This window comes from Ochotona princeps, chromosome 13 (assembly GCF_030435755.1).
Source record: "Ochotona princeps isolate mOchPri1 chromosome 13, mOchPri1.hap1, whole genome shotgun sequence".
NCBI lineage: Eukaryota > Metazoa > Chordata > Mammalia > Lagomorpha > Ochotonidae > Ochotona > Ochotona princeps.
The window spans coordinates 62,819,784-62,841,374 of record NC_080844.1 but is presented as its reverse complement, the minus strand read 5'-3'; the positions used below and the strand labels follow the sequence as shown (position 1 = coordinate 62,841,374).

Genomic DNA, 21,591 nt, shown 5'->3' with positions numbered 1-21,591 from the left:
CTGGGCCATGACACTGATCAGCACATGAAAGAATCAGATCTGGAGGCAGATGCTGTGCCATTTCTGCTGGTTTGCTTAAGAGATGGGGATAGTGATGGGCTGGGCTAGGTATGACCATGGAACCCTCCAAGACTCATGAGTACTGGGATTGGGTACAGGCTAAGTTGGTCCAGGCTGCAGCACCCTTAGCTGTACCTAAGAATGGGATGTAAGGTGGGCTGGGTTGCAACATCCACCAGCTCATACATACACTGGGATGCAAGGGGCAGACTGTGCTGGGTAAGGGTCTAGCAACTGCTGGCAATACCCAGGCCATGCAAGATATGGGTCTGGGAGTAGGCCTGGTGGCGGAACTTGGTAAACTCCCCTGGTGGACTGCAACTTCCTGTGGTGAGTACGTGATTCAGGCCTGGGCAAGTGTGTAAATTGTTTCTAGAAGTGGGCGACTGGGCAGGACCAGGCCAATTTTAGCTCACCGGTAAGTGCAGGAGCCAGGCTAGATTGCGGGTCATACTGAGCTATGTTACCACACCTACCAGTTTGCAAGAGTCAGGGATGGAAGCAGATTGATCAGGGCTAGGCTGCCGCATCTGATGGCAAAGGCTAAGACAGGACAAGGGCAGAGCAACCACAGGCAAGCATAAAATCAGTGGCTGGGAATAGGACTGGTTGGGGAGTTAAGGGGACACCTTGGCTGGGTTGTGGTTTCCACTGCTGAGCCCAAGGGCCAGAATGGGGGTAGTGATCTGTGCTGGACAAGGCTGCAAGAGCTCTCAGCATGGGAGTGAACTGGATCCGGGGAGCATCAGACTAGGCTTGACTCTGGCACCCACTAGTGCTTGTGAGACCCAGAGTGGGTGTCAAACGGGCTGGGCTAGGTTTCAGCTCCACTGGATCATGTGTGAGCCATGTCACAGCATGGACTAGGTATGGCTGGGCTGTAATACCCTACAGTAAGACCCAGAATGGGTGTGGGCCAGTTGGGTAAGGCCACTGTTCCCACCAGGACAGGAGGTAGACTAAGTCAGCCTGGGCCAAGGACGCATCGGTGTGCATGAGATCTGCCACTGGGAGGAGACCTGAGAGAGGAGTTTGGGAAACTCCTTTGCCAGGATGTAGTCTCTGCAGGTAAACTCAAGAACCAAGACAAGGAGCAGCCCAGACCAGGCCAGGTTGCAGTACCCCATCAGCATGCATGTGGGTCAGGTCTGGGAGTGAGCCAGGCTGGGCCAGTTCATAGCACCCACTAGCAGATCTGAGAACCATGACGGGGTGCAGGACAGACCAGGTTGGGCCACAGAATCAGCCAGTTCACATTAGGGCCAGGACTGGAGGCTGGTTGGGCTGGGCTGGGCTGGGCAGCAGCACCCACCAGCATGAGCTGGAACTGGGGGACAGAATGGGCCTAGCCAGGTTACAGTACTTGCTGGCATATGCTGAGGTGAGGCAGACCATGCCAGGCTGGGCCACAGTAGTCACCAGCACACGTGTGACCCAAGGGGTGGGGGCATTGTGAACCTGGTAGGGGAAATGTAGGGACTCCACTGCTCTACCACTATTCCTGCTGGTGAATGTGAGAACTGATACTGGGGGAAGTTCAGGCCAGGCAGGGCTACAACACCTATTGGCCCGCATGTGAACTGGGTTAGGGGGAGAGCCAGGTTGGGCTAACCGATCGTATCTACTGGTGTAGACATGAGTCAGGGTAAGGGCAGCTCGTTGGGTTAAGCCACAGCAACAGCTGGCAAGTCCTGGGACTGGGGGCAAGTCCTGTCAAGATGGACTTCAGAACTACTTGGAGAGTATAATATCTGGAGTAGGGAATAGGGTCAATAGGGAAACTGTGGGCACTTCTTTGATGGGTTGCAGCTCCCACTGGTGAGCATGAGAACCAAGACTGGGGGCGGGCATGGTTAGACACGTGGTGGCATCCACTGGCATGAGTGTGGGCTGGGGGGTGGAGTCAGTTGGGTTGAGTTAGGCTCCAATGCCCACTGACGTGTACAAGAGCTGAACGGGATGTGAAACAAACCAGACCAGTCCACTGCACATGTTGGCAGGCACAGGAACCAGGGCGAGGGTCCAGACCAGTAGGGGTTATTGGAGGTTTCTCTGACTGGGCTGCAGCACCCACTGGTACATGTGGGGGCTGAGTGTGTGGCGGGTGGGGTTGGGCTGGGCCACACAATGGGCTGGGCCCATTGGTCTGCGTAAGAGATGGGGCTGGAAAAAGATTTGACCTAGCAATTGCAACTATCAGTGTGTGGGAGGCTGGGTGTGGCTTCTCCCATTTGCCTCCTCCCTTCTCCCAGATACAGGAAGAATATAAGGAAGACATGGAAATAGTGGTCTCACCCACTTTCCCCTAGTCCTCGACCCTTTCCACCCTAATCAACTGTATAAACATCATCGAAAATAATTTTAAAAAAAGATAATCATGGAAGAACAATGTGAGTTATTCAAGATCTGACTCGCCTTTTCCCTGAAAAGGTTTTTGGGATTGCCTAGTTAAACTTGACCGCAAAAGAACCATAAAAACCCTTAAGAGCCATAAGGCAATTTTCTTTATGGTATTCTAATTTGAACACCCACACCTTCCACTAGGGAGCTGGAAGGACAGCTGGGAGATGTTCCCCTGCAAAGACAGACCTGGATTAGACCTGGCAAGAATGAGCCCACAGGACGTGCCAGGAGGGAGAGCAAAGGTCTAGTGAGACGTGATTGCGTCCTGTCCAACTGCAAGCATAGCCTGTTTGCTATGTTCCATTATTCCTTATGAAGTTCCCGAGTCAGAGCCTTCCAAATGTGCACACACACACGGGCAGGAGCGCTCCCTGATGCCTTCCCTTGCAGGCAGTGGGCTTAACTTTTGTCTGATTCTCTTGGGAACCTGGGGTTTAGAGGTCCATGTTCTCAGTTAACCAGCTTTTAAGAGCAGAGGCACCAGGGTAGGAAGCCGAGCCGCAGATTGGTGGCCCGCAGTCACGGTCCTGCACAGAGAACCTTTCCGCGGTCAGGGAAGAGCCAAGAAACGCTGGGAGCATGAGCTCACTTCAGCTCCACATCCAACACAGAGCCAAAGGATCTGTCCCGTCTCAGCTATCCCCCCGTGGCTTAGAAGACAGTCTTCACGTTATCACATCTGCTTTAGACCTGGGAAACCTGGGGCCTGGCACTTTAATAACTAGCCTACTGCCACAGCTGATAAACAGCCACGCTTAGATTCCAGCCCAGGTTTAACCAGCCTCAGGGTTGCCTCTTTAAACACTATTCTGCCTTTCCCATGGCCAAGTCACTTGCCATTTCTCAGGGAATCAAATAGCCCTGTTATTAATCTAACCCACTTACTGTTAAAATCAATTCCAAAGCCTGCTCCACGAAGGTACATAAACGTTATTCAGACAAGTTCTCAAGACCACACTGTGCGTGAACACCTGGAGGTGTGCATTTCAAAGAACTATTGTGCATCTTAATTACAGGTAAACAAATGGACACAATAGCCTCTGTTGGCCATGCAGGTCTAGCCACTTAACTGTGGTCTCTTCAAAGCTGAGAAACCCAAGTTTGCCATTCCCTGCCAGGATTGCTTTGCCAAAGTCTATCATTCGAATCAATTCAACCACAACCTTGTCAACTATGGGAAGGAGAGTGCTCCTAAAGATGAAGTGAACACCTCAGCCTTTCCTCCCTCCTCACAAGCAGTGAGGATGCATTGTGTAGTTGATGCAATCCCAAACATCAGGTGCAAATCTTTGCTTTCAACATTTTTGGTTGGCTTGAAGTAAACCTTCTCCAATTGTTTCAACACCAAAGAATGGTGAAGACCACAGCTATCACCTCCATTTACAACACTGGACTCGGTGTGTCACATACCACAGATCAAGATTAACAACATTCTAAGAAGTAGTCTTTGTTGGCCCATTTTACAGATAAAATAGAGTTGAGAAAATTGTCCAGTGTTACCTGACAAATAACCAGGTGGGTGAGTCAGAGCTTTTGCCCAAACTTCACTGCCTCCCCAGCCTCCAGGTGAGAGCTCTCTCATAAATGGAAACTGACTCCAGTTTGTACCTGTTATCTACTTTCTCTCCCAAGGTACATATTCAAAACCCTGATGGAAGACACACTCTTCAGGGGCAGACTCTGTGGCATGCAAGTTAAGCCTCTACCTGTGGCATCAGCAACCCATGTGGATATTGGTCCAAGTGCTGGCTGCTCCACTTCAAGTCCAGCTCTCAGCAACCCATGTGGATATTGGTCCAAGTGCTGGCTGCTCCACTTCAAGTCCAGCTCCCTGTCAATGCATGTAGAAGATGGACCAAATGCTTGGACCACTGCACCCCATGGGAGACCCAGAAGGGACTCTGGCTCTAGACTTCAAACAGGCCCAGCACCACCCATTGCAGCCCCATTTGGGGAATCAACCAGCAGATGGAAGAACACTTTCTTCTATATTGTTAACGCTGCATTTCAAACAAAAATAAAGTTTTAAAAAGTTTAGGCTTCTGACGCTGGTGCCAGCACGCCATATGAGTGCTTGTTTAAGACCAAGCTGCTCTACTTCCAATCCATCTCTTTGCTAATGTGCCTGGGAAAGCAGCAGAGGATGGCCCAGGTGCTTATGCCCCTGTACCCATGTGGGAGACCCAGAAAAAGCTTCAGGCTCCTGGCTTCAAACAGATCTGGCTCCAGCACTGTGGTCATGTGAGGAGCGAACCAGTGGATTGAGTATCTCTCTCTGTCTCTGTGTTGCTCCTCCTCTCTCTTTACCTTTACCTTCAAATAAATAAATACATAATGCCTTTAGTTCTAGCCTAGAGCACTAAGCTTCATGGTTCCATGTCCCAGAAAGAGTTAAATTTCCATGTTGGATTTTTTTCTTCAGAGACTCTTTCTTTAAAAATGTATTGATCTGACAGGCAGACAAAAACATTCCCTAAATACCCACAACAGCCAGGGTTGGCTCAGGCTGAGGCTGGGAGTCAGGAACTCAACCCGGGTCTCACGTGGATGGTAAGAATGCTGCCTCATGAGGCCGGGTCAACAGGAAGCTGGAGTCAGGAGCCAGCGCTGCGGATGAGCCCGGCACCACCAGCTCTCTCACCGATGGGTTTGAAGGAGTCTACCGCTCTGCTTCTCATAGCTTCTCATGCATCTCCCGTTTTCAAACACAAGCACAAACCTGCACTTTCGGGAGCCCAGAGATGCTCACTGAGCAGATTTCCTTCCCACCAAGACAGGCATGAGAAGGCATATAACCACCTATCAGCCAGGGCCAGGGCAGAACCTCCTATGCCCTACTTCACAGGGCACTTAGTCATCTTCCGGACTTCCCCTATGGCCTCTGCAATGCCAATAATGGATTAAAAATACCTACTAGAAAGGTTACCTTCCATCGCTCCATTGTGTAATAAACATCCAAACTGCTGACATTTAAGCTATCAAGCACTTGGGTTATAGGAAAACGCCTAGTCCCAAGAGTACTTTATTATTGTGGATAACGCTCATTCCCAAAAGCTGTCTAGGCAAAGTCCACCATTTTTCTAGTTGTTCCAATAACAGGGTCACACTATCAATAGGATGATATTACCTAAGAACTGACATGATATGCAAAGCAGACAGAATAATAAAGTGCAGTTTCCTGCAAGTGATCTCCGCCGGCCATGCCATAAAACGCCCCGCCCTGTCACTCTTGATAGCCAATAGAGGGCAGTTAGGGGATGCCTTTCCCTGGATGGTTCGGTACTTCTGAAAAGGAAAGTTAATCACACGAACCGCTCAGTCCAGCCTAGATAGGCTAAGCTTCATCTCTAAGATTGCAGAATTGCTAAGCTGGTTAATATCCTGCAACACTTCTGTTTAATGAAGAGAGGCCACGCTGTTCTCAAGCCTCAGGTGGCCTCAGCATCAAGGGGCGTGTGGATGGCCTCGAGAGAGTACAGGTGAGCTTTGAGCAGCCAGCCACCTCCACACAGGAAACCCTCTCAGTCCCTCCATGGCCAAGCATGGCCTCCGCCACACCCTGCTGCCAGAAACATTGACTCCCGGAGCTGAGCCGAAGGATCATGACAAAGACCACCAAACCTCCAGGAAGCTGGCTAACCTGTCTATCCAACCAAGACAGGGAGGAATTAGATTAAGGTGGATGAAATTGTTAGCATAGTGACATTCCCATAAAAATCAAGGAACCCCTGTTTCTAGTCTATGTACTGAGCTTACCGCATGCATTGGTACTCACTTCTGCCTCTATCACACCTTTTCCTTTGCAGGGTGAGGACCCTCAGTCACTACTTACTGCTCATCTTTCCCTGTCCACAAATTTGAGCGCCCTAGAAACACCAACATGCGGATGCAGTTTTCTCAGGGGCAGGGGCACTCACTGCACTGCCTCCCCCAGATGAGGTGGATTTGTAGCAGGAGAGCTGAGCACAGGTGCTGAGCTGAACCAAGTGCCCCCAGGCAGCCAGAACTGACACCTGGCCAGTGAGACCCAGGGGCAGGAGAAACGAATGACAGCTTCTAAGTTTCCTGAGGTTCCTGGAACTAATCTCCCAAACCACATAGTAAAAACAACACACCTTCACCGTTTTGCAATTTGGGGGTCAGAAGTACAAAGCGAGTCTTATCGACTGAAGGTTTCCACCGGCCACAGGCTGTGTTCCTGCTGGACGTTCTAGGGAAAAGGCCAGGTCTTTGGTGCAGTTTCTAGAGTCCACCTGCCGTCCTCGGCTTGCGGCCCCTTCCTTCATCTCAAAACCCCACAATCCAGATGATGCTTCTCCTGCCATGTCTCTTCTCTCTCCTGAGCTTCCACACTCATTTCCAAAAGGAACATTGTGAATACACTAGGCTCAGCACAGAATCCAGAAGTACCGCACCCACCCACCCTGTGCTGCAGAGCCTTAATCTAATCTCAACTGCACAGTCTCTTTTGCCCTACAAGGCCACATATCTATGGGTTCCAAGAATTGGGAGGAGGGTACACAGGGTGGGTTTTGGGGCCTTGGAACAGATAAGCTCCAATCCAGGAATCCAGGAGGCAGGATTTGGACAGGTGCGAAGGCCCTTTAGGCAGGAATGGCAGGGGTCAGCTTTGCGGAAGACAAGCTTTCCAGAAGAGCTGGGGATGCACCAACATACTGAGTGACAGCATAGGTTATGGGTCAAGAAAAGCCCTCAGTTTTCTTCTATGTAAATTAATATGAACATGATGTCAAGGAACCAGCATTGTGGCACAGCGGATTAGACTGCTGCATGAGATAGCATCCCATATGAGAGTGCCAGCTTAAGTTCCGGCTGATTGATGCCCTGCTTGTGATCCAGCTTCTTGCTAATGCTCCTGGGGAGGCAGCAAAGATGGTCCAAGCTCTCTCTCTCTCTCTCTCTCCTCTTCCCTCTCTCTCTTTCTCTTCTTCCCTCTCTCTCTTTCTCTTCCTTTCCCCTCTCTATCTGGTTCTATCTCTCAAACAACTTTAACAGAAAATGGAATTATAACAAAAGTTTGCTTTGGTGCAAAAAACATTGTGAAAACCATGCATAAGTGGAATCTTCAAAAACTTCATGGGAGAGGTGCATTACAGAAAAACTACTCAAGGATTTCAATTATATTTAGTACCAAGACAAACTTCTAACTTATTTTTTATTTTTTAATTTGTATTTATATGAAAGACAAAAAGGCGGAGAGAAAGAGAGAGAGCTCTTCCATCACTGATTTGTTCCCCAAATGCTTACAATGGTTGGAGTTGGGCCAAGGCAAAACCAGAGGGCGAACTCAGTCCAGATCGCCCAGGGCCGTGGCGGGGACCCAAGTACCTGCTACCTCCCAGGATGTGCATTAGCAGGAACCCACCCCAGCACTGGTTCCAGTACAGATGCAGATACCCCGTAAGTGCTGTCTTAACAGCTGCACCAAACACTTGCCCCTAAACTTGTCCTCTAATGTCATTTTTCCATGCACTTTTCAAGGTGCCCTCATAACCTCTAGCTCATGGGGTTATTACAAGGAAGAAATAGGATAATATGTACAAAGTACCTGACACATGTTGGTCAGACATATGAAAACTATGGGGATCAGGACAGATCTCACAAACACTGACTTTGACTTCAGCTAACCTGCTCATCTCAGACCGATCTCAAGGCTGAAAGGGAACAGCCAAAGAGAAGGTGTCCGCGGAAAACATAGCCTAAGGGTGGCCACAAAAACATCTTGCGGCCATTCTCTTCCCAGAAGTTGCAAGTTCCACATCCCATGGTCAAGGTCAGTTGCCAACTGACTTGGCTATTTCCGTCCAGAATAAAAAAGAACTGGGGGGGGGGGGGTGAGGGCAGGGTGTAGTCCAGCCAAAGGAAATGCCCCTGGCAAACATCAGGAAACCATTTCTATGGCAACCCACCCCAGCCTGCCATGGCCTGTGGCCATCTTGGGCTCAGTCTGAAGTGCCAGCTACAGTCTTCGCTCACCTTAAAAGAACTGCTCCCTTCTTGGGTTTCCTCAAAGTTTTCTTTTAAAATGCACTGTTTGTGAGGAAAAATTCTGGCAGGGGGTTCCGGCCCCGTTGTGGACAGCTGACCCCAGTGTTTGTTGGCGACAGTGTCCTAACCGCGCACGCCGAGGGCTTGGGGGTTGGTATTGTGATGTTATGAGAGTCTGTGTCCCACCTCCCTCCACCCCCATCCCCGAGCCCCTCCACATGATGGTATTGGAGGTTGGGCTTTGGGGAGGTAATTAGGACAGGACCCCAGGAGTCACCCTCCCCAACGTAGGGACAGTGCTAAGAGGCATCCCGCATAGACCAGTACCTTGCCTCAGGAAGCACCAGGGGGCCAGAGTGGACTGCCCTCTCGGGTGACATGAGCTTTGTAGCAGTTGGTGCACGTGACAGACGCAGGCCCAGATGCCAAAGCATTTCTTGAAGGCCCAGGCTGCAGGATCCACAGCCAGAGCAGGGGCTAATTTCCCTGGACTGAAGTCTAGACGCACCTTTTAACAGGACAATGACTTGGCCCTGCTTGAACTCCCGACTAAGTTTCCCCTTTCACTCCTACATTGTATTCTAGAGTTGTCTCCTCCTGCCTTTCAATCCAACAGAAGTGGTGAAGGGTCAGAATCTACCAAGAAAAGAGGCATTCAGGGCTGGCAGGATGGTTCAACTGACTAATCCTCCATCTCCAAGCACTGGGATCCCGAATGGGGGCATTTATGTTTCTCCTGCTCCATTCCCCATCCAGCTCCCTGCATGTGGCCTGGGAAAGCAGCAGAGGATGGTCCAAAGCCTTGGGACCCTGCATCCGCATGGGAGACTTGTAAGAAACTTCTGACTCCTGGCTTCACATCACTTCAGCTCTGGCCATTGGAGTCATTTGGGAAGTGAACAAGCAGATAGAAGTTCTTTCTCTGTGTGTCTTCTTTTACATGTAAATCTGCCTTTCCAATAAGAATAAATACATCTTTTAAAAAAAAATGAAAAGAGCATTCATGGGTCCAGATTGGAGTCCATGGCAGACAGAGGAGTTGGAAGGGCACAGGTGCATCTCTGGAGTGGCACAGATGGCCATTTCCACTAATAGAGTTGAACTAGCTCTGTGTTCTCTCGGTGGGACAGATGGCCATTTCCAGCAATGCAGTTGACCTAGCTCCATGTTCTCATGGTGGCAAGCAACAGACTGCAGAAGGCTAAAGCCAAATGGTGTGCCCCTGGGATGTGCCACGGGTCCAGCCCATGCCAGGTGTTGGGGGAAGTGGAGCTGGGGCCAGGATCTCCTCCAACACTCACTGCCCTGTCTCTGTTCCTGCTGCGCTCTGGGACTCCCCTCTTGCTCACAGTCCTCCCCGCCCCATTTTTCTAGGTTTTCTCTGCTTCTCAAGGAGAGCTCAGTGTGCAGGCAGCTCTCCTTTCAGGAAACCAATGGCCTTGAGCCTAGAACCTGTTAGCTCCAACCAAAAAAACAACAAACATGGAAGCCAGGCTTGACATTGCATTTAAGTTACAAGTCACAGAGAGTGGAACTATCTGTCATCTCCATAGGAGCCCAGAGCATACCAGGGGTTTGGGAAAGGCCGTGGGGGAGGTTTCACCATTTTTCAGAGCTGACATTGACCTAGTCCAATTAACCGCAACAGGATGTTGAGTCACATGGTGGGAAATAGTGGCCTGGGCACCCTGTCCATTTTCTGTGGGGCCTAAGTGAAGGGACAGATCCAAGGGCAGTTGTGATTGTGGGAAAGGGCACTTAGCAGTACATAGCAGATGCTCGGTGCAAGGCTGTTTGTTCTTGAGGAAGAAAGTGTCATGTGAGGGACCTCAGACTCACTCTGTATGATATTGTGGTCCCCAGCATCCTAGCTGGAACTCAATCCAAGTGGGAATTTAGCATCTGATGTTGGAGACAAGAACCATTCAGAGTGGCCAGGGGATGGGAGCCCACACAAAGAGGGTGTCGGCTGGAGAATAAGATAGGAGGGGAGCAGGCACGCCTGCTGCGTTGAAAGGTGGGACCAGGGAGGCTCTCCTTTCAGGAAACCAATGGCCTTGAGCCTAGAACCTGTTAGCTCTAACCAAAAAAACAACATGCTGTGCGACCAGGGAGGCTCGTTGCCTCTCTGTGGCCACCAGGAGGCAGGACTGAACCAAGAGTGGAACTCAGCAGCACACAGCTCTTCCAGGTGTTCCAGAACTAAACTTTCTGCAAGCGGACACTCAGGGGGGCCAGTCCATGGTGGGGACCTTGTGGAGGAGAGCAGGTTGGAGGCTCTCGAGTTGCCATTTCCAGACTGGAGCCTCTGCCATGCTGGACTGGCCGGTGCATGTGCGACCATGCCTGCTCCCTCACCTACCTCTCTGCTTCTCCCACAGCTTCCACCTTCCACCTTCCACAACAGGGAGGGCTCGCAAGGCCCAGGGCAGAGGGACTGCTTGTTCAGAACCCTCCTGAGAAGTGAGAGCAGAGCAAGCCGGAGCGGCTGGCAGGAGAGGACCACAGGGCTGAGATCCTGGAAAAGGTCCCCAGGCCCGAGTGCCTCAGCCACCCAGCTACTATGCTGGTTCTGGGTGCGGTGGGTCAGGAATCCCTAGGGCAGGGCGCCCCAGCCCAGTGTGCCCCTGTCAGCCAACAGCGGTTTAAACCACACGGCTCAGGGCCAGGTGCAAGAGGGCGTCCTGCTGATCTTCAAAAGTACGATGCCCGGTGAGGAAAGAGAAAGACGATGAGAAGGCAGAAGTAGAGGGACAGGTCGCGGCCACTCAGCTCTCGTCAGCTACCTGAGTCCTCTGGGTGCCCCACATGGAGCAGCTGGAGCGTCCATAAACAAAGCCCTGCTCTCACCAGGGCCCCAATTGCAGCGAAAGAAATGAGCAAGAGGCTAAAGCGGTGTGCCCAGAACAGAGGGGTGTGGCTATAGCAGAGAAGGACAGCTGGGCTCTGGGCCCTCCCCCAGGTCCCACAGCTGTCGGCAGGAGGTGGGGGAGGGCACATCAGGCAGGGGACACTGTGCCCCGCTGGCCAGCAGGCTGCCAGGCTCTGCCACTTGGGTTGCCTCCTCTAAGTATGCTCCCCTCTCTCCTGCAGGCAGCCTCCCTGGAGTTTCCTGAGGTCAGCTCACCCTCTAGTGGACACACCTTGGCCATCAGTAAATATCACCAGTATGCTGGACCTCGGTCACAATGAGCCTACTGCCTTGCACACTGCAGGCTTCTGCAAAGGCACGAAGGCAAGGGGAAAGAGGTGTGCCATGAGAGAGAGACTGCTCTGTGACATGATGGAGGCTACACACACAGTCTACACGCTGGAGGCCTGGGAAGCTGGTGCCAACCTGAAGACCTGGGCAGCAGCCAGCCAGTGCCAGGGGCAGGGGTGTGGGCAGAAGGTGGGTGTTCCTGCTCCAGCAGGTTCACTCTGCCCCTCCCTCCTCCACATTCGTGCTTGGTGGGGACACAAAAAGATGGGACAAGCCCCTCACAAGTACCAGAAATGGGGTTCTGCTCCATCATCCTACTCATGCAGTTGACAATTTCTTCCAGAAACATCCACATCAGAAGTAGCGCAGAACCTTGGTCCAGTTACATTTGCATCCAAGGTTAGCCAGAACGCTGTAGGTGGGTCACAGGATAAGCCAGTGGGAGAAGGCGAGCCCCAAATGAACAGGAACCCCAGCCTTGGCACTACTAGGAGGGTTCAGCAACAGGGAGGAAGGAATTAGAGGGAACACATTACTCACGGAGGTGTACTGGGGTGAGTGAGAGAGGCCCAGGAGGGGCGGGGCGGTGGCTGCAGAAAGTACGCTGCCCTGGTCTTTGTCACAAGGACAGGCCACTGCCCCCTGCCCCTCCCATGGAGGAGTCTGCACACCCAATGTGTAGAGATGCATGACGAAGCACGAGGCACTTCAGGCTGTGGAAGTCCCAGGCACTGCACGTGGGTCTGCGTCTGTCATTGTTGGGCATGAGCACACTGGCAGGGCAGGTTGGGAGGAACCCAGCTTAGAGCTGGGTAGGGGCTGCACGGGCACCAGCTGTCACACTTCTGGAAGCCGCAGAGGAATTTTGCATTTTCAGCTTGAGGTAGCTCTGCTGGCTGGAGCCTGACAGGGTGTCTACCTTCGGGAGGTCCTTCTCTAAGGAGTGCTGCCTGCTCACCAGGACACCTGAGCTCCGCCTGCGGTCCCTGGGCCAGCGTGGGGCAGGGCTGAGGGACCAAGGCGAGTCACACAGGAGCATCCTCCGGCACTAGGGCCTGATGGCCAGACTCATACTGCCTAGCTCACAACTTTCAGTTCGTGAGTGGTCTGTGTAGGACTGAACTGGTAGGAAGTCCCCAGAGACCCAGGGTCCTTGCCACCAAGAGTCCCCAGGGGAGTGGTCCTTAGGGGATGATGTCACACGGACCCGGGTCTCACCCAGCACCCTCTGGATCACTCTGGCTGTGGTGTTCCATGCCCCCTATGAACGACTATATCATACAAGACAGCTTCGCTATGCCCAAATCCTCCCTGCTGTACCAATTCGCTTTCCCCCTGCCTTCAACCCCTACCAACCACCGATCTTTCTCACCATCCCTTTAATTTTCCTCTCCCGGAACGTTCTGACTTGGGGAACCTGTGCGTGATGCCAGTTCAATCAGCTCTGGGTCCCTTGTGGTAATTTTTTTAAAACAAAAAGATTCATTTGTGAGTTTTCCTTTGATCTCAGCTGGATCTCTGAGGCAATCACGCTCAATGCTCCTAAATCAAGCAGCTGCCTAAGGGCCACAAGGCCTGCCAGGCCGGAGTGCACCCACACAGCCAGGGAGCACCTGAGTCAGCCCAGGACCAGACAGGGTGGGCAGCCCAGGCTGGCTCCCCAGAACCAGGCCCTGTACCCCTAAAAGCCAGAATCCCTTCTGAAGTGTTGCCAGAACGTGGGTGTGGCTTCATGGCTAGCACTTGCATCCTGCCTGGCAGCTGGATTCCTTTCTGTGGGCCACACCCCTACCCCAGGCATTTCCCGAGGCCCTGAGAGGGAAGGGAGCCTGCCCACGGGCCGCACGCCCCTCCCGAGTTAGAGAAGTTCAAATTCAACACACAAGAGACTCTCAGGGGAACCGTCTCCAGGACTTCTCTCACGGGAAGGCCACCTCGTGTGCCCGGATCAGACCTGCCAAGGCCTGGAAAATACAGGGAGGGGCCACGCTGGAGCTTAGAGAGTGCTGTGGGCACACTCAGGTTGGCATTCATAAACTGCAAATGACCATCACAGAGACCCACATAAACACAGGGACAGCGGGGTGAACCAAGGTGAGCGTGGGGTGGTGTCTGGTCCTGCCTCTTGCAGCCCTGGGTGCCAGGCTTCCCCAGATGCTCGAATGGCCACTGACATTGCAGCAGCTCCCCACCAGTCACCAAGAAGGGGTGACCCGTGACAGCCCGGCCTGTACATGCGTATAGGGCCTCACACTCTCCCGACCCCAGCAGGTGCCACTGGCTGAGTTTTGCAGACGGGGACACCCAACGACTTGCCCCTGGTCTGACAGGCAATGATCCCTAGAGCTGGGATTTGAAGCCATGACTTTGGGAGGCCTGGGTTGTGTTTCTAGTTTCTGCCCAGCCCCAATCTTTGTGGGCATTTGGGGAGTGAGCAAGAAGATGGGGGCTTTCCACCATTCTCTTTCTGCCTCTCAAATAACAGACTCACCAGGTGTAGCCAGAGTGCCTCTCTCCTGAAGCTGCCGGTGTGATGGTCCAGTGGGGCAGGCCCACTCCTCCCCTGACGAGTCCAAGCTCCCCGACGCCCACCTTGTCGGCTCGGCTAGACTTGGTCCTGGGGGCTCAGTACCCATCCCGTGGCACTGCTATTCGCCAAACTGATACCAAGACAGGTCCAGATCTGAGGCCTCACAGGCATTTGGTTCCTCTGCTTCTCACGAGACGGGGAGTTCTCTCTGTGGTGCCCACAGCTGATTCAGAGCCGGTCCCTTCGCAGACAGCATCCAGTTGCTATGGAATCATATCTGTACTGACCAGAACAGAGGAACTGCCAGGGAGAGAGAGGAGAGGGGCAGCCATCACCACACCTCCAGAGTGAGACCACCACAGTCACAGCACGTGGCTGCCCTGTGCTCCCCTGCCTTGCCCCCTCCTGGAGAGGAGTAGAGCAGAACTCTGCCCCCCCCCCCATCATCTGCTCGCTGAACCCACCCATTTCTCCTAAGATCATTCACTGTTCCTTAACAATGTTGTCCCCTCACCACTTCCCTCTACCCAACGCAGCAGCTGTGGCATTGGACCCTTCGTCTGAGTGTCACCTGGGATGCAGCTACCATGCATGCAAGTGCGTTGGTCACCCTGGGCACCTTATCTTCTGCCTGTGTCTGCACATCCGAGACTGGGGAGGGGGTGGTGTCAGCTCCCCCTGGGGCAGTAGCCACCCAGCAGACGCGGCAGTGAGAACAACGGGTCATGAGCGGGAGCAGGCAGCTGAGGTTCCCGCAGGAAGAGGTGAGGAGACTGCCGGCAGCTACTGGGCAGAAGGCAGGGGACAGAGCTGCTTCCGGCCTAGCCACAGGGGACTGGAAGGAAGGGCCACCTTACAGAAGAATCAGGTCAGAAGGGAATGGGGAGCCAAGGGAGAGATCCCAGGAACGTGGTCACCCTGAGGATGCCCCACTCTCACCCGCCACCGGCCCTGCACCCGACCTCCACACTTCCCCAGCAAGACACTGTCCCCCCCTGCAAGGACCCACTGGTGAGCTCCTGTCGCCAGCATTGCACGTGTGCCCTAAGATGGCGCTGAGACCTCTCCTCTCGGAGCTTGGCGGTACACAGGTTTCAGGAAGTGCCTTCTGATTGGCCCATAGCTGCATGCTTAGCGCATGTGCTCTGCGTGATCAGAGCGATGACTGGTGTGCCTGCCGCGTGCACCAGTGACCTTTAAGCTGATTGGACTAGGGTTGTATATAGTGGTGGGGGTTCCAGGAAGGGACAGGGACAGGACAGGAAGGAGACGGAGATGGGGACTGACTGAGATGGAGGAAAGGGTATGACTGGGACGGACGGACGGACAGAAGAAGACTAGGGGCGACAAGGAGGCTGGGGAATGAAGCAGAGAGAAACGGGAAGAAAAACGGGAGGTGTAGAAGTCAAGTCGACCGGGGGAAACAGACTGGTTGGAAGAATAAAGTGCCTCAAGAAACAGCCTGGAGTGTCTGGTGAATTCTTCTGTGGGACGGAAGACCCCATAAGCTCCAGCAAGTGATTGCCTCTCTCCTGTCCTTAATTTCTCCATCTGTAAAGTGGGATAGTAATGGCTCCCATTCTGTAGCCTTACCCAGGTGGGTGTAACATGCTAGGCACACTCTTGGTCAGCAGTGTCTGCTGCCCCCTGGAGGTGCTGCTGGCCAAATCTATGGTCACTTCCCAGTAGTGTGGGTGTGTCACACTGCATTCCCTCCCTCACCATGAATGAACAGCAAGGAAGCCCACAGTGCTGAGCTGCTACAATAGCACAGACACCTGCCCTGCCCTGCCCAGGCCAGCGCAACAGCCAACAGGTGCACAGCACGGGCAGCTCAGGGTTGTAGCCAACAGTGAGCATCTCAAAGCATGATCTGCTGGACAGCTGAGGTCAGCAGCGGCACAGGCTCCTCCCTGGAGCCAGCACTGACCTGGCCGTGGGAGGCAGGAGTGTTGACAGCTGTGGTGAGAACAGCTGCCTGCACCAGACAAGCCCTTGAGCGTGGCTGTTCTCTGCACTTCACAGCCTCCTCAGCCCATAGCCCAAGTGGGCACACTCCACACACCCCTCCAATGATCAGGGTTGATAGGCCAGGGAAACCACTGGACTCAGATAACCAGCCCCAGGAGGGGAAGGCCATTTCCAGAGCAACCTTGAACCTGGACCACAACCCTGCTGCAGCAGCTCCAGAAGGTTTAGCCCTGACCTCAGCAGCATCTGCCGAGATAGACCAGGCATCCTTGCTGGCCAAGGCTGGGGCCCAAGATGCTTTCCAGGTAGGGAATTACACTGCGCACAGTCTAGTACCACTGCCACCACCAAGCCCAGGCACGTGCATTCCTCCCAGTTTTCAGATGGGAAAAGGCAAGTGTGCAAGAGGATCCTCCCTGTGGAGGGCCACCCTGCTCAGACCATTCATTGGGTCCAGAAGGCGCCCCCACAGACCCCTGGCTGCCAGGGCCCCTCTCCTCCCATGGTTGCCATTGCTCAGTTCCACAACTGGACAGCAGGAAGCAGGTGGCTAGAGGTGAGGGAGCATATGTTTGGAGAGCCAAAGAGGCTTCCCAGGAGACCCTGGGGGCTTTGAAAAGGCCAGCAGAACCAGATGCAGGGACAAGCATCCATCTGCACTCCAGCCAGCTCCTTAGAAGAGGGGATGACCTGGGTGAGGGCCCAAGCTCAAGGACAACAGGTCCTGGGTCCAGACCTCCTTGGCTCACCGAGGCTACCCTTGCCAGCCACCTGACCGTGCAAGATGCTTCGCTTTTTGTATGTATTTCTTCACCTGTCAAAGGGAATAAACACAGCACTCCCCCATACACACATACCCAGGGACCAATTAGAGTGTTATGCAAGTTAATCAAGGGGACAGGCTCTGCCTGGTGTCTGAGACAAGCGTGGGCTCTGCAGGGGATGCTAGCTCCTGTGCTACCCAGGACCCGAGCGAGGCAGGCCAGTGCCAACAGGAACAAGAGTAGCTGTGTTGACCTCATGTGCCCAGGGGTCCCAGGTGCCAGGGCAGCTTCATTATCAGCCCTCATTTTACCTGAAGGGGAAACTGAGACACAGGCATCAATTAGCATAAATGTTGCTAAAACTGAGAGTTTAACAGGTGTATCTTCATGCTTTTAATCCCTAAGGGAATAGGTATATTATCTTCATGGACACAGATACAGAGAGGCTTGCTGTTTTGCTTAAGGTCAGTACAACACAGATCCTGGATTCAAACAGCTGCACGTGGCCCCCCAAAAAAGCCCTGCTCTTTCGATTCAGTGCTCCAACTCCAGGTTTTAAGGCTAAGGTATGTTCCTGAAGACTCCCTCACAGTCCAAAGTGAGCAGAGAAAATTGCCTTTTAACGGTCTTTAAAAGAAGATTTCTTTTAATGTTTTTGTACATTTAAAAGATCCAGAGAGATCTTTCATCCACTGCCTGACACTCCAAATTCCTGCAGCACCCAGAGTGACACCAGGGCCACAGCCAGGAGCCAGGAATTCCTTTTGGATCTCTCAGTGGGGCAGGAACCCACAGGCTGAGCCATCACCTGTAACCTGAAAGATCTCTCTGGATCTTTCAAATTAACAAAAACTTAGAAAAAAACCTAATAAGCAATGATTACTCCTTAAAAAAATGACTGGACACTCCACCCTGCGTGAACAGTGTGATTTAATGAGATGACCTCTGACATTTTAATCATTTCATTATGACAGAAACCAGCTGTTCACGAATGGAAAAGAAACACGCTGGAAAGCAAAGTATGAAGAAGTATTTTAATAGCTCAAACTCAAAGTCATGGTGCTCCCAAGTCTGAAGAGATCCCTAAAAAAGGGCAACTTTGGCCATTTCAGAAGCAGCATTTGCCCACACCCCCAGTCTCCACATGCCACCCTCCCCTGGGTGCTGACTTGCAGAGACACACATGTGTGCCCAGGACACGTCGGTTGCCCAGGGGGCCTCCCTCCCTGCTATGTGCGGGACCAACTGCACTAATCAGAATAGGATGCCGGCTCGGCTAGGGGAGGAGATGAGAGTGGACTAAGCAGGAACCGCCCGAGCCGCAAGCAAAAGCACACTGCAAGCCAGAGGATGGGGGCCAGCTGCTGCCTGCACATCCACAGCACACATCGGCGGCTCTGCCTGCAAACGATCAAGAGGGATTCCACTGGCCGAGTCCCACCCCAGCAAGCCACAGGGCGGTCCACCGTCGTGGGCGTCGCTCCTCGCCAGACCAGAGTCCCCACGCACCGTCCACCGCAGGGGGCTCTGGGGGAAAGGTCAACTCCAGCCCCTGCCTGACTAGGGGTCTATCTCTTCGGGAATCACTGTGATCATAATGTCTTCGTTGCCCCTGCGGACAACCATGTTCAGTGTGCTCTCCTTCTTAATCACGTCGCTGACGTCACTGGCCGACACCACTGACTGCCCGTTGATGCTAATGATGACATCATTTTCCTTGAGGCCACCGCTGCAACACAGAGGGGTGCACAGGGGTCACACATCTGCTCCTCCTGGGTGAACTCAACCCCAACAGAGGCATAGCTTTGAACAGAGGTGCTCAGGGCATCCTGGCAGGGTGAGGGTGGCACATGCCATCCATGTACTATGTGTCCTTCTCAGATTGTGTAGGCCAAGCTGTCCATTGTTGTTCCTGGCACAAATGCCTGCCAGTACTTGTGTGGCCTTATGACAGACTGACCCCAAAGGGGACAAAGAAGCAGCAGGTGCCATGTGCCAGGTGCCGCAGCCATGGCCCACCTGCCTGCAACAGGCATTGACCTCAGACAGGAGCTCCTACAAAATGGACACTCCTGTCAAGAGACTGTTTCTCGCTCTTACTGCCCTTGGGACTTTAGTTCCTATACCAGATATTGCCAACATGCTGTTAATGGTCCTTAGAGTCAACACGGGAGGGTGCACCCTTGCTCTGTAACCAGACACACAGGAACGAGTTCAGGCTCTGAAGGCCAAATGGTCTCCATGGCAGCTACTGAGGCCAGCCACACTGTGTCAGCCAAAGCCAGTGCCAACGGCATGGAATCAAATGGGCATGGCAGCTGTGTTCCAACAAAACACCTGTTCCCACAGAAACGTCACATACTTTTCACAAGTCACAAAGCCCTGTTCTCACTTGGTAATTTTTCCAGCCATTTTCCAACACACAAGGCAGAGGTATTTGGGTAGTGTTTAGGATACCACATCCCACATCTGAGTGCCCGGGTTAGGCTTGCAGTCTTCTCCCGACTCCTTAGTGCCACACACACGCCGGGAAGCACCAGATGGTGACTCAAGTAGCTGGGTTCCTGGACCCCCACGGGAGACCCTGGAGTGACTGAGTTTCTGTGCCCTGGCCAGCCCAGGCTGCTGTGGGCATCTGGGCAGCGAACCAGAGGATAGGAGAGTGTGTCTGGCACTCTCTCTCTCTCTTCTGTCTCTCTCTCACTCTCCTGGTTTTCAAACAAATGAGATAAATAAATACCTTTCAAATGCAAAAGCTATTCTTAGACCATGGGAGGTGCCTAGGGTGGGGAACAGGCCAGGTTCTGCTGGGGACACAGTGCAGGCCCCTGGCACTTCTCTCCGCTGAGATGTGAACCTGGCAATGAGCCCCAACCTCCTGCTGTTTGTGTTCCTTCGTGGTCACCCCTCTTATTTCTCCAGAGGAGGCCACAGGCTTGGCCACAGTGGTCACAGGCACGACCAGGCCATGCTCTCAGGGGAGCCCTCCCCTCCCCTCCATGGCAGGCTTCCAGGACTTGCCAGGCAGCCACTACTGCTCACTCTACCTGAAGGATCCCTTACTGACTCGAAGCTCTCTGAAGACCACAAGTTCCTCCCAACAGTGTGGGGAGGCCTGGCAGGAAGCGGCTGTGGGGTCAACAGGATCATGGAGCCCCCTCCCTGCGCAGCCCACAGGCTCCACCAGGAACCCAGTGAAGGGGAAGGAGCTGTGACTTACGCTTCTGCTGGAGTATCTGGAATCACTTCAATGATGTATGCTCCCGACAGCACGTCCGGGAAGTCACGGTGGCGATCCTTCAGCTCTTTGGCCTTGCTGCTCACAGGAAGAGATGCCAGGGTTAACATCAGGCAGCCAGAGGCCTTTCTCCTCCGCCAGCTCTCAGCTCCTACCCGCGTGCCCTGCTCTTCCCCAGGGCCAGTGCCAAACTCCTCCTCCAAGTTCTGACACTGAGTGCCGGGTACCAGCAAGGGAAGGGTGATAATCTTTAGTCTCTGCTCCCACAGTTGCTTCTCCATCTGTGAATTGCACCTGCCACTTACAGAGCCAGTTTGGGACGATGGTTGGCTAGCTGCATGACCCTGAAAGCTGCTTTCCCTGTCTGGACTTTCGTCCCCTTACCTGTAAAATGTGGCCAATGACAGTCCATTGACCACATGAGGATTGGACCAGTGTATTAAGGACAAGCATCTGGCTCAACACCTGCTCTAGAGTGGGCATGTAATAAACAGTGGCTGGTACCACTGCTACCACTCATCACACCAGCCCTGGCTGCACAGCACGAAGGCCAGCACCATGTCCTCATCCCACAGAGCAGAACACGGAAGCAACCCAAGGCCGAGTCATTCCGAAGGCCATTAACTTAGATGCATCAGGGCAGGGCAGAGAACACGGGAGGACAGACCCCAGGGCCTCCACTCTTTCCCTGCCTCTGTCTCATACCCAGGCATTTCTCAGTCCTGCGAAATCTCCCATCGTCTGGAATGTTAAGAAAGCTACGCAATGATGCTAGCCTGTTAACAGCATGCCCATAATGAATGACAATGATTAACACGGCCATACATCTGTCACCATATTCTGCTCCCTGCAGGCTTGGCCCACAGCTCTCGGCCGTACCGCCTGAGTCAGCTACCAGGACTCATGCCGCTGCAATCTCACCCAGGTGAAAACAGCAATATGTCATAAGCCTAACAATGTCAGCAGTTCCAGGAAGTCCTGCCCATCTGTGCAGGGCCCGGCCTCCTGGGGCTGGGGCTGGGCCTGGCCTGAATTCCTGCAGCCACAGCCCACAGCCAGGTGGCTAGAAGCTGCATGTGGGGGAGGGCGTTTGGCACTCCTGGAATGTGGGTCTCAGCTGGTTTGAGAGTGTCCTCCCCCGCCCCAGCTACCAGCAGCCTTCTGACAGGAGGCAGACTCTTCAACCCTGGAGACCCAGCTCAGCCCCTCCTCCGTCTCACATGGCCTGACTTGAAGCAGAAGCCAAGCACACTTAAGGCAGCCCCTGGATTCTTTCGGTGAAAGCCCTCTCAAGTTCACAGGCATTGATATTTAAGACACAGATGCACCAGCCCCATGTACCCACCTGGACGTGAGCGACATCATTCGGATACCAATATACTTCTTCTTGGTAATGGCTTTGCCTGGTGTGATT

The 21,591-nt window shown here is 53.3% G+C and overlaps 1 protein-coding gene across 1 annotated transcript in view; it reads right to left on the bottom strand.

Annotated features, from left to right (window-relative positions):
* Positions 1–17,959: 17,959 nt before the first annotated feature.
* HTRA1 (HtrA serine peptidase 1) overlaps positions 17,960–21,591 on the bottom strand; it is a 43,472-nt gene continuing 39,840 nt past the window's right edge. Inside the window, exons 7-9 of the mRNA XM_004580196.3 lie at positions 21,523–21,580; positions 20,160–20,255; positions 17,960–18,668 (exon numbers count right to left, since the gene is read on the bottom strand). Coding sequence (XP_004580253.3) covers positions 18,500–18,668; positions 20,160–20,255; positions 21,523–21,580 — 323 coding nt within the window. The 3' untranslated portion in view covers positions 17,960–18,499. The remainder of the gene's footprint in view (positions 18,669–20,159; positions 20,256–21,522; positions 21,581–21,591) is intronic.